This window comes from Ambystoma mexicanum, chromosome 9 (assembly GCF_040938575.1).
Source record: "Ambystoma mexicanum isolate Mex_15411 chromosome 9, UKY_AmexF1_1, whole genome shotgun sequence".
In the NCBI taxonomy this organism is placed as follows: Eukaryota; Metazoa; Chordata; class Amphibia; order Caudata; family Ambystomatidae; genus Ambystoma; species Ambystoma mexicanum.
The window spans coordinates 570,807,820-570,821,060 of NC_090931.1; the positions used below are offsets into that span (position 1 = coordinate 570,807,820).

Below are 13,241 nucleotides of genomic sequence, written 5' to 3' on the forward strand. Positions count from 1 at the left end.
CAAAGCTCATCCTAAGGAGTGGGCTGACTTGCTGAGTGTCATCTCGACGTTGCGCCGAAACAAGATCCCTACCTATCTCTTGGACAAGAGCAACTATCATTCCAATCTATAAGAAGGGCGACCTAAAAGACCCCACAAACTTCCGCCCAATCGCCCTACTGGACGTCATGGGAAAAGTATACGCATCACTGCTTTTGAGGAAATTTCAGGCTTGGGCGGCAACTGCAAGCTGCAATGACCATCTCCAAGCAGGCTTCAAAAAGAAGGCTGGAACTACCGGAAACATCATGATTTTCAGAATTCTGAAAAGCAAAGCCCTACAACATAAACAACGTCTGTACCTAGCGCCCGTAGACTTCACCCAAGCGTTCGACCGTGTCGAACGAGCTCACTTGTGGAAGAAACTAAAAGCTTGGAACTGTCCTGACGGCCTATTGGCCCCAATTCATGCCTTGCACTGCAACATCGCGATGAGGGTGCGTTTAAGTCGCGAAGGTGAACTATCGGCGGAAATTCCCACTACACGAGGGGTAAAACAGGGGTGCCGGTTGGCATCTGCGCTTTTTCTGGCCTACATTGGAGACTTCCAAGAAAGCGAGAAGCTGATCAGATCTTTCCCGCCAAAAATCGGCAATTCGGCGATTGGACGCCTCCTCTATGCGGACGGTTTTACGCTATGTGATCAGACCCCAATAGGTCTACAGGGTCAGCTCAATGGCCTACTACGGTATGCAAACAAATAGTTTCTTGAAATCAATAAAGAAAAAAAACCTGATCATGATTCTACAAATGTACGAAAAGAAATCCAAATTGGCACCTGGGACATGCAAAAATTGAGATTGGCCAAACTTTTAAATACCTAGGAGTGCACTTAGACAGTTCAATGCACGAAACCACCATGCAATCAGTTCTATACGCAAAAATCAAAAAGTTAGCGGCCCAGGCGAAGGCAATATACAACAAATTCTGAACATTTTCCCTCATCCCAACCGTCAACTTTTACAAAATGAAGGTGGTGCCCGCTGTAATATACAGCACAGAAGCTATGCCAACTATGCCAAAGAAAATACGGCCCAAATTAGAAGCCGTATTTTGGCGCCAGGTGCTCAAGCTCCCCAATTCAACCTCCGGACACGCTATAAGACGCAAGCTGAGCCTGCAGTCTTTAGAATGCTTCGTAAACTGCAACACAGTTATGTTGCACAGGAAATGTATAATGTCCGAAAGCAACTAAATCTTCAAGATAATCAAATGCGAAATGGACGCAGGCAAATCTGTCATGCTAACAAACTGGCAAAGGGACAACAAAGCCCTACTCCACTTAATCGCAGCAGATGAGGAAAAACTAATAGACAATCAGTGTAAATTTCTGAACAAATTGAAGGATGCAGATTGGATTAAGACCATAGACGCAGTGGCAAAACTACATCTGACTTGACATCTTCCATCCAACACGGGAAAACGGAACGAAATGCAACATCTATTAAAGAAATTCCCGAATAGACAGGCTCGCAACTTAATACTGCAAGCGCGCCACAACCTATTAAAAACAAATGAAATTCTACGTATCAGAGGGATTGCACAAAACGGTCTGTCGATTTTGCCTCGACACAGCGTCGCCTGCGCAAGAAACCATACGGCACCTACTGATGGTATGTCCCGCAACTTGCACAATAAGACATCGATACCTCAAGGACTTAGCGGGAACAGACATATTACAAGAGGAAGAAACTTGGTGGTGCAGGCTCATCGGAGGCGACAGAACAAACTGGCAAATCACCACGGCAAAAATCCTGGAGTACATCACTGTCAATCTACTCGATATGTAGCCATGTTGAGAAACTCAAGACGATTGATCAATCATGTGACTAGACAAGAATATTGTAAAAATCTTTTTTTTGATTAAACAACTAAAACAAAAAAAAAATAGGAAACTTCAATTGGCAGTGGCAAGGCTACTTCTCAGAAGGAAGCTGTTTGAACATATCACTGCAGCATTACATACTCTCTGCTGGCTACACATCAAAAAAGGGTTTATTTCAAAACCTTGTGCATCACCTGACGTTCATACCGCAGAGGTGGCCCTTCCTCCTTCAGAAGTAAGTTTCAACACTTCACTCCTTCCAGAACACCAGCAATGCTGCACTAGTACTAGTCCCCAATTCCGGTTCTATGTTAAAATACTGAAGCCGAGAACCATGCAGCCTTCTATCCCGAATCCGGCAGCCTCGCATTTAAAAAATGTTGCATGCATGCATTCATTCATGCACAAAAGCGCACTTCCCTTTACATTTCACACACAAGGGGGCGCAGCTATGGGTGCATGCACGCTCCGCAGACCCCATCCTCTGGTGCCTCAAATTAGTCCTCTTCCGCGCTAATGGCAGCGGACCGATTCTCATGGTGCTCGTGTTCGTTTTTGTCTTTTCTACTGCTATGACGCCTTTGTGTTTCCCAAACCTGTTTTCTGTTGTACTCACCGGCCACTGGTGCCTGGCCTCCCCTGGTGCATGTCGGGTATGGTGGGATTTAGCAGGTGTACATCCTGTGACAGGTCTTGCCCGGCCTCAGATCCCCACACGCTCTGCCTGCATTGCCTGGGAGCTGACCACCGTTGACTAGTCTGTGTTCCAGGTCTCCGCCGGACCACCAGAAGGAGTTTGTTCGAAAGTCAAGACACAAGAAGGTAAGTACTCTCTTCTGTAAAGCAACCCACAAAAGGGAGTCCTTTCTGGGGTAATCCACTGAGCAGGAGGGATTGTTCTGGTCCTGACACCAGTCAAGGTACCGAGGCTCATAGAGTTACCGGAAACGGGTCGAAGGGCCTGCAGGCCCTACCAGATCTGTGATTGAGGGGCTGCAAGGCTTTGGTACCGGGGTCACCTTAATGGGGCTTCATAGCTCTGAGACCGGGTCCAGGTCCAACGGTGCACCACAAGTACTGTGCAATCGTTCGAGTGCAGAGGACCTATAACTTCAGGCGCTGCACCGGACAAGAGTGCGTGCGGATCCCTGCAAATACAACAGGGGACAAAATGGCAGAGTCAGGCGACAAAATGGCTGTTAGCCAGGAAGTCTTTGGTAGGCCGCTCATAGAGGGACATGCGTCATCATCCACGTCAGGGAGGTCCCATACAGCCTTCAGACTAAGGCCGACTTCACACCCCCAGTGGAATTGTCATCCTCAGACCATGGTACACAGCATACCCCATATCCTCCACATTTCTCAGATACTCCGAGGTGAGCTACGCACAATCAAGGCAGGGGCCTAGTAGACCCGTGCCAGCCATGTATACGCCAATGGTGGCAGGAAAAACCTCAGCAGCAGGCGGTTTTTCAATTAAGTTTATCAGTCTGATGAGGTCCCAACAAATGGTGGGGATACTTGAAACCCTGATTGGGAAGGTAATGCCACAGGTGCCAGCCCAGCCTCCGGCACAACTGCAACCACCCATACCTGCGCAGCCCGCAGGGCCCCCCAGCCACCAAAGCCCCCCCAACCCTGCAAGCTCCCTTAGCGGCACAGGGGCCTCCTCAACCAGAACCCCAGCACAGCCGGTGCCTGGAACCGCTACAGAAGGGGCGCAGTCGGTCGGGGAAACCACGTCCTCTGCTAACTCTGACCCTACATCGGATGACCAGAGGGTCGTGCACAAGCAAGATACTGATGAGGAGGATACAGAGGTTTCATCATCCGCTAAAGCCTTCTATGATAGATTAGAGGGACTGGCACTAGGGTCATATTGGTCAGAAATACTGACCCTAAGGGCAGCAAACAAGTCAGGGATTCCTACAGAAGGACGTGGCAGCTCTGACAAAGTATGGCTGGGCCAAGCCCCACACCACGCATGTGGTAACAAGAGACTGGATGCCAAGTATAGGCAAGCAAAATAAGGCCACTTTGCTGTTTTCAATCCCACAGCCACATTCTTCAGTTAGAGCAGCGGCCTTCATCTACACTAAGCCACAGTCGGCTGCTGGAGTGTCGGCCGCAGCAGTGTCGCTCCTCTCCAGAGAGGACAAAGCCCTCAAAGCCGTTGGGGGGGGGGGGGGAGGTGCATCTCAACGCCGGGGTACACTTACGGCAGGCCAGTGCAGATGCTTTACTAGCGGCGGACAATCAGAAACTTTGGCGGGAGATTGCATATTTCCTGCTGGAGCTCCCGTTGCATAGGCAGGCGGCCTTTAGGGCTGGATTGGCAGAGGCGAAGATTGTAGCGCACGAACTGATAGAGTCATTGTTGGCCCACATAGATACAGCAGGGCGTGCAGTATGCATCGCAACTTGGATGTGGCACACAGCATGGATGCATGCAACAAGGTTTAATTCGGAAGTGCAGGATCATATCTTGGACCAGCCGTTAGAATGGGTGGACTTGTTTAATTCATCCACCGAAGAGGAGTTTACTAAAACGACGTGAGTTCCCAGATTTCCATGTCCCTGCCCATTCTAGCTAAACAAGCAGCCAAAAGCTTTGGACAGGGCAGGTCGGAGGAAAGACCTAGATCCTTTTAAGGATTCAGGGGCTATCAGGACAGATGGGCAGGACAAACCTACGTAGGCGAAAACAGCAAACACCAAAGGGGTTTTTCCTAGCCCCAGTCCCAACCGCAGAAAACAAAAAAAACTAGAAGGGTGGCATCTGGGTCCACAGTACTCTGGTGGAGGGTGTGGGGTGGAGGGCAGACTAGCCCTCCAGTCTACACTGGTGTCATCTGTTCTCAGACCCCTGGATCCGGTCAGTCACTTTCATAGGTTTTTGGCTCCCAATTCTTCCCCATCCGCCGTTCTCTGCCCCCCTTCTTCAGATATGTCTCCAGCACTACTGGCGGTGATCACTTCTCTGATGCGAAGCATTGCAGTGGTGGAAGTACCTCTCCTTACAGAGGGGCTCAGGATTCTTTTCAAGGATCTTCACCATACAGAAAAAGAACCAGGCTAGCCTTCAGGTTGTACTGGACAGTAGCGCCAGATGAGACGCAGCGTTTGGCCAGGCAGTGTTGAGTAACTTGTTCGCATAATGAGCCACTCACATCCCAAAGGTCTGAAAGGGGTTGTAATCGCCCATGCAGTATGGAAGAAAGGGGACTGGACATTGGAGTAATTAAGTTACTCGCCTTAGTGGCTAATTTACTCCGATTCCATAGTCCCTTATCTCCATATGACCCACCATCCACCCCCCTAATAGGAGATGGTCAGTATCGATTAAACTGGTGAACACGAAAGAGGGGGACTGAGGTGAGCCGCCGGAGAGCAGGGTCCGCAGAGCGTGCATGCACCTGTAGACATGCACACTAAAGGGTCTGTAATTTAGAGAGAAATGCGCTTTTTGCGAGGGGGAAAAAAGGCTCAGTTGCCGTCCCCAGCGAACGACACCCAGGCAGTATTGAGGAAAGAGGACTTTGAACTAGGAGTATGTTTGTCACAACGGTGAGTAACTTTTAATTCAAGCTTTCTTTCTTATCTTCTGGATATGGGTTAACCTTTACCTTTTCCCAGTTTAACAAGCTTCCAACTTTCTCTCTTGTACTCTGGCTTTGTGTTTCTCCTTCTCTCAGTAACACAGTTCTGGTGTAATAATATTCTAGTTTTGCTTCTATCCCACTCTGTTTTAGTGTTTCTTTTTACCACAGTTCTGAGGTAATAACATTTCAACTTTATTTCTCTCCCCCTTCTTGATGAGAGCAAGTGAAACACGAAAACCGCTAACACAGTTCTGGTTTGTCAGATTATGTCTACTTCTTTTCGCATTATTACCGGCACGAGTTTCGTTTAACTTATGAGTCCATCTTGGCCTTTTGGTATTTCCGTTCCCTGTATTACTTCACTGTTTTCAGGGGTAACGGCATTGGTAGCTGTTGTACCTTGGACTCTCTCTTGCTTTCTTCCTTGCTCCGTGGCTTAGTGTCTGCAGCGTCTCCGCTCTGCTTCCCGCTCTTGCCTTTGGTATAACACTGGGCCTGTGACTCGGATCGGGAATGTCTTACTCCCGCTGATGCTGTTGGCTTCGTTGTATGGGGGCGAGGAGCTGCCCACCACGATTGCTTAGTGGTCATGCCACCACCAACGCTCAGTTCCACCATGTTCTGATTTCCTCTGCTCTGCCCAGGTTTTTTTTGCTCCACACCGCTCTGGTTTATGCTGGCTCTGCGTTATGCGACAGCCTCTCCTCCTTCTGCTCTGCTACGTATAGGTTGCTTCCTGTGGTTCTCTCAGCATACCGGGTTCTCTCGGCTCTCTGCCTTCTCTTTGCTCTCTGCCCTCACTCTCTTGTTCCCTGGCATATCATTGCTCGTTAGGCTCCTCAGCAAAGACTATTGCAGAGTCTGATTTAAAGGGTTATCCTGTTTCTCATGGCTGAAGAAATAGGTTCACTTTATCTTCATGCAACTGAAAACACTCTGGTTTAGTATACAAGTCCATATAAGCTATCACTTGGAGGGCCTCAGGGAGCTCCTCACAGGTATGGGAATCCTTGTCCCCAAAGGGGAGTCTCTCCCGGTGAGGTCCTACTTGCCTCAACCCCTATGGAGGGTGTTGCAGAATTAGCTCACCTCCCTAGCCTCACAGAAGGAGGATATGGAGGTGAGAGGAGCTCCCTTTGGGGGGGAAAAAAGGACAACAAATTCCCTCAATTCGTCACATAACCAATTATCAGAAAGCTTAAGCCCACGTCCAGTAATTCTAACCAGAAAAAGTAGGAACACTTTGCCATATCATGCCAGCATAATGATTTGCACCGAATCCATTTATTGGTTCTTTCAAATATTTTCCAAATTCACATCGCTGCCACTGCCATAACCTGATAGAAAACAAATACGACCACAGCTTGAATCTCCATTCATAGAGCGTATAATCCCACAAATGAAGAAGTCGTCTCTTTTATAGGAACTGAATGTAGTCAAAGAAAAATGTATGAGCTTATAATTTGAACCAATAAAAATGGCTGCCTGGAATTTCTTTCCGGGAAAAATAATATTCCTAACGGCAATATCAAATCAATAATGATAATGAGAAATCTGCCTAAGACGATTTTAGGAGATATTTCAGAGAAATGGGGGTCCTGAAATGTCCCCTAAATATGTGCTGAAACTTGGCTTGGACTTTCTTTTTACAGTAGGTTTTGCTACCTACTTTATACATTCCTGTGACATGACCAGGAAGTGGATTGCACACATTGGATGCCAAAAACACCCTTCATTCAGCCCTTTAAGTGCTAAGGGCGAATGTGTTCGTCCTGAATTCCAACACTAAATTATTGTAGGCTCCGCCCACTCCCCCAGTTAGTTAATTTCGATCTACTAATACGTTCTCTGTACAATTTGGTAATATTGAAAAAGTATTACAAGTCATGAAAGTACTACACTTTTCAAGGAAGGATTAACAAGATGACTAGTGGCTTGATACTAATGGATACATTCCTTCCACATATTACCTGATCTATGAAATATCCTAGAGCATACATGTCAGGAAATCCTTTCCCACACCACTGTATGGTGCATGGGGCTCCCTCACCGGATCCTGGGTGCCTGTTGCACTGTAAGTAGCGTCCTTAGTGTGTGGGTTGTGGCAAGCCAAAAGAAGGACTCGGACCAGAGGTTTGAATGTAAATTTATTTAAAATAAAAGGAAACCGCCCACTGACCCTACTACTAAAAGGGAGTTCCCTTCCTAATCAAACAAAACTAAGGTGCATGTGTTTGGCCAAAACAAAATAGTCCTCGGTCCAAACCCATCTGCTAAACTGGCCCTACCACTTAGAAAAACCAAAAAGAAATATAAGGAGTGCCCTGCACTCTTGGATCTTCCCAGAGTTCTCTGTCTTATCTAGGAATCCATCCTGGGTCTTGATACAATAATATTAGGTAACAAAAGTTCCTTTCAAATAAAACCGTTCTTGTCAGTCTATCAAAAAGGTCCTCAAAGTTCAAAATAGTCTCAAGTTCCTGGAAAAACAAAATGTCAAATCTTTTTTATATGGAGGGGTATTTACCCGATTCTCTTCCACCAACTTGGTCGATCTCGCCACACTTTGAGCAACTTCTGGGTGCTCCTGTGAGCTATTGTTCTTGCTCTGCCCCTGGGGCTAGTCTGGGTTCCCCTTAACTAATATATCACTTAGTCTGCTAGGATCCCTGTGACCCTTTGGTGGGTTTATGCTGCGCTGGTCTCTCAGGCTCCGGCAACCCCTTAACTCGTCTTGCTCCCTCAGGCTTTTCAGTTCTGTGTGACCCTTAGATGTGGTTAAGGTAGTCCTTCCCACTTCCCCGCTTGCTTACTTAGTTGTTTTTCTACCTCCGATGTGGGCAACCCGCTTTCCTGCTAATCTGTGGTGCTTGCTCCTGGGAGGGACTGTCTTGCAAGTGGCAGCAGCGTTCTCCACTGTTTGCTGCTTTTCTATACTGGATGCTATGGGTTTTCGGGTTTCGCCGTTCTCTCTCTCTCTCTCTCTCTCTCTCTCTCTCTCTCTCTCTCTCACTCTTCGCTGGCTCACTTGCTGAGAGCAGAATATCCAATCCTCCCTTCGTCCCTGGAATCTGCATCGGTTAGCGGGTTCTGGGCCCAGCATGTCCTGTACATGGTCCCACCTCGAGGTTTGGTTCACTCTGGCCTTTGCTTCTCCAGCCTTGCACGTCTCCTCATGTGGCATTTCAGATCTGCTTCTTTACGTGCTCCAACAGGCTCCACTGGTCTGCACAGCTCCTCCCCTTGCTGACTCTCTCACCTGAATGAGTCACTTCGGCATTGGTAATCTCCTCCTCCTATTTAAGGGTTTCTGGCCCTTTATTCTTGCTCCTGTAATGAGAAGGGGTGTGTTCATTGCAAGTTGTTAAGCAGGAGGAAAGTTAAGCCTTATCTTTAGTCAAACATAACGTTATTACTATATAGGCAGAGGGTACATTGGCTATAGGAGTTGCTCTCATGAAAGGGAGTCCTTGTTCACTGAAGGGGAGTCACTCCCAGTGAGGTCACGGAGGGGACGGACACACACACACACACACACACATGCGCACACACACACACACACACACACACACACACCGCCCCACACCCCACCTGTGGCGGGCAGGATGAGGATGTTTATCAACAGTGGGAACCCATAGCATCAGCACTGCACCGACCAGATTGTGTCCCACTGTTACTAACTCCAAGTCCTACAAAGGTCGTTCCACAAACCCTGCTCTTTTCTCATGCCCCATCCAGAAATAGTATCTCGTAGAAGAATCTATGAATCTATAAGCATTTTCTAAGGGAACAATGGTATTTGTGCAATTTGCAGAAATTGGGAAAGCTGCTATTTCTGCAATATCCTCATACCCCAAAAGGACAGATGCCTCAGGCCCATTCTGGGCTTGAAGCTACTCTGCAACCTTGAGGCTCCTCAACAAACATCTCTGCAAGGCCACATTTGAGATGGTGGCTTTAGCTCAGAACCCCCAATGTATGGAGCTGCTAGATTTGTTTGTGTCTTTAGATGTCCAGGACTCTTATTTCCATGTCCCTATCTACTGAAAACGGCAAAGCAAAAGTGCTTTTGTTTTGTTATGGGAGGAACCCTTGCCAGTTTGTATTGCTCTTTTGCTCTTACTTCAGCCCATCGATTACTCTGGCATAACATCTTGGGTGCTAAGGGCTTTGTTTTCTGGCAAAGGCAATGGTGCAGACAAGATGACTGCTATGGAAATGCAAAGGGAACTTGCATAGATCATTTTCCGCTAACATACCTGGCAGGGAACAAAGGTAAGGCTTTGAAGTGCAATCAAACAGGTTCACGTAAAACAAAAGAACACATTTGAGCGTGAAAGGAAGCAGAGGTCAGCGAAGGCAGCGGGTCGAGGCAGTGAGGGCCGATGGTGTTCTGGAGAGAAGGCAAAAACCATGCATCGGAATGCAGCCCTTTCCCAGCTGATTGTCTGTTCCCTGTAACCGGATGCTGATTGTGTTTAAAATTCTGCCACTACATAAATTCTATTTTATTGTTTTTCTTTAAAAAAAAAATGTTTTATTTAAAGGGATGGTCTAGTAAAAATGTTTATTTAAAAAATAGATAGGCCACATAAAAAAAAAAAATACTAGCATCCTCCGTTTTAAAACTTCCTATGTAAAATTATGAGCTATTCAAGCTCAAAATTCGAAAAAGCAAGCACAGGGGCGCAGCCATTTTGTGAAATGGAGGCCCTCCTGTGCTGGCTTTTGCGGCACTAATGAAGGAAAAGCCAGCCAGCTGTAGTAAACAAAGTCTACCGCTAGGTGGCTTTCCCTTCATTAGTGCCGGGACTCGAAGGACGCGGACCGGAGACCAGAGCAGGAAAGCTGCAGCTGAATCTCGGTAAGTGCTATTTATTTTTTTTACAAAAAATAAGCACTAGCTGCGTTTTTTTTTCTAAGTTTTCCGGGCTGGAGGAGCCCGGAAAACTTAGAAATAAAACTGCAGCTTTAAAAACGTTGTATTTATGTTTGCGGTCGCTTTTGAAGCGACCGCAAACATAAATACAACGTTATTGTGTTGGAAAACGCTGCGGTTTTTCTTTCCAAGTTTCTCAGGCTCCTCCGGCTCGGAGGAGCCTGAGAAACTTGGAAAGAAAAACCGCAGCATTTTCCAACACAACCGCGTGTGTTTCTGCCTGCTGTGGCTATCACTTTGGGTCTCCGGTGCTCCCAGGGGAGCACCGGAGACCCAAAGTGAAAGCCACAGCAGGCAGAAACACACGCGGTTATGTTTACATGCCGCGTAGTGTTTCTACCTGCAGCTGATTTCCTATTTGGGGCTCTCGGGCTCCCCGTGGGGAGCCCGAGAGCCCCAAATGGGAAATGCTAAATGCTGCGTTGTCTGCCTAAATCTGCTTTCCCATTTGGGGCTCTCGGGCTCCCCGTGGGGAGCCCGAGAGCCCCAAATGGGAAAGCAGATTCAGGCAGACACAACGCGGTTGTTTTCCGCAATGGCGCGTTGTCTGCCTGAATCTGCTTTTCCATTTGGGGCTCTCGGGCTCCCCGTGGGGAGCCCGAGAGCCCCAAATGGAAAAGCAAATTCAGGCAGACACAACGCGGTTGTTTTCCGCAATGCCGCGTTGTGTCTGCCTGAATCTGCTTTTCCATTTGGGGCTCTCGGGCTCCCCGGGAGCCCGAGAGCCCCAAATGGTAAAGCAGATTCAGGCAGACACAACGCGGTTGTGTTGGAAAACGCTGCAGTTTTTCTTTCCAAGTTTCTCAGGCTCCTCCGAGCCGGAGGAGCCTGAGAAACTTGGAAAGAAAAACCGCAGCGTTTTCCAACACAATAACTTGAAGCGACCGCAAACATAAATACAACGTTTTTAAAGCTGCAGTTTTATTTCTAAGTTTTCCGGGCTCCTCCAGCCCGGAAAACTTAGGAAAAAAAAACGCAGCTAGTGCTTATTTTTTGTAAAAAAAATAAATAGCACTTACCGAGATTCAGCTGCAGCTTTCCTGCTCTGGTCTCCGGTCCGCGTCCTTCGAGTCCCGGCACTAATGAAGGGAAAGCCACCCAGCGGTAGACTTTGTTTACTACAGCTGGCTGGCTTTTCCTTCATTAGTGCCGCAAAAGCAAAAGCCAGCACAGGAGGGCCCCCATTTCACAAAATGGCTGCGCCCCTGTGCTTGCTTTTTCGAATTTTGAGCTTGAATAGCTCAAAATTTTACATAGGAAGTTTTAAAAAGGAGGATGCTAGTATTTTTGTTTTTATGTGGCCTATCTATTTTTTAAATACATTTTTTTTACTATACTATCCCTTTAACTCGCTTCAAGCCGGCCACCACCGTCTAAGCGCAGGACTGGTTATGGAACCTGTGCTGCTTAGCCCTGTCTTGTTTCCAAGAATATGTGCGAGCATATCAAATTCTTTTTAGTAATGGCAACATGGCTATGAAGAAATAGCAATTGCCTATATACAGATACAATGTGTTGCGACAAAGGACTTGGAGTGCAATATTAAGGTCTTCTTAAATCAAGACTAAAAGTCCACAAATGTAAAGTTGGTATGTTATTTTACAAGACAGTCATAATTCAGTCATTTTTGCTTTTGTTCTGGACATTGTGCATGTATGCATGCCAAGTGAGGGGTAATGCTGCAGACAGTGCATGTGGCTTGTGCAGTGTATTATGTTAGATTGTGAACACTTATGAGTCTGTACAGTTACACACTGTAGGCCTGTGTGCACTACCTGGGACATTAAGTGCACAGTCTGCTGGATTACATCGCAAGCTTTGTGTGGTGTGATCACATATGCAGATTTAAGGGTTATTGCACCATTATGACTTTTAATGCCATGAATGTTGTCTTTTTGATATTTAACTCGGGCAATATTTATGAGTGTTTTTATACACACCCGCCTAAATGTAATTGTATTGTTTTTCTTTGCATCCACAGTATTTTAGACGAGATCTTGGAGATTTTTTTGTGGGATGCCTCCTTGTAGCTGAATTAAGTACTCCATTTGTGTCACTTGGTAAAGTTTTGATCCAGGTAAGCTATTTTATTTTTAAATGTTTTTATTGGCACTTACTTAATTACAATCATGCATTTCGGTGTGTGTATCATATGCCTGCATTTAATTAACAACAACAAACAACCATTAACAAACAACTTCCTGCATGTGCTTGTGTTATGTTTCTTCTTCGTCGGGTCAGGCGCTTCGGTGCTTGGGGCTGTGGTTGCAGTTACGATGTTCCTATTGGGGAGTGTTGTTTATTGTCAAGGGTGGTTAATTGGACGCACCTCTAATGTTTTCTGTCGTGATCGGGGTGTTCATGATCCAGGTAAGCTATGACGTACTCCTTAATGGTACCCACCATATTCCCCAAGCCAGAACAGCTCATAACCCTTGGAAAACAGTGGGCCTCATCATGAGTGTGGTGGTCCTGAAATAAGGGTGCAAGTAGCTACGGATTGCCACACTGCGAATCTGCAGGCGGTGGCAATTTTGTCCAGCAGGTCTGACCTGCTGGGCGCAACAACACCCACCTGCAGAGTTGTCACGGAAGCACCGGCACCGTTATCAAATTCCCAATGCTTCTTTGAACCTGATCCCATGGAGTCGTCTGGGACTCCATAGGAATGGGAACTTAACAAATCCGCCGCCTGACTTCCCGCTCCGCCGTGACTTGTAATTTCCCGGTGGCACATTAATGCATACACCTGTCCCAAATCCTTGAGTGTGGCAGCTGCTCAAACACAATTGCTGTCTGCAACCATCTCCTAACATACACATGTAACAAGTCAATG

The 13,241-nt window shown here is 47.0% G+C and overlaps 1 protein-coding gene across 1 annotated transcript in view; it reads left to right on the forward strand.

Annotated features, from left to right (window-relative positions):
* The window catches only part of TLCD3A (TLC domain containing 3A), a 453,616-nt gene that overhangs the window by 272,777 nt on the left and 167,598 nt on the right, over nt 1-13,241 (forward strand). The window contains exon 4 of the mRNA XM_069615169.1: nt 12,387-12,482. Within this exon, the coding sequence (XP_069471270.1) occupies nt 12,387-12,482 (96 nt within the window). The remainder of the gene's footprint in view (nt 1-12,386; nt 12,483-13,241) is intronic.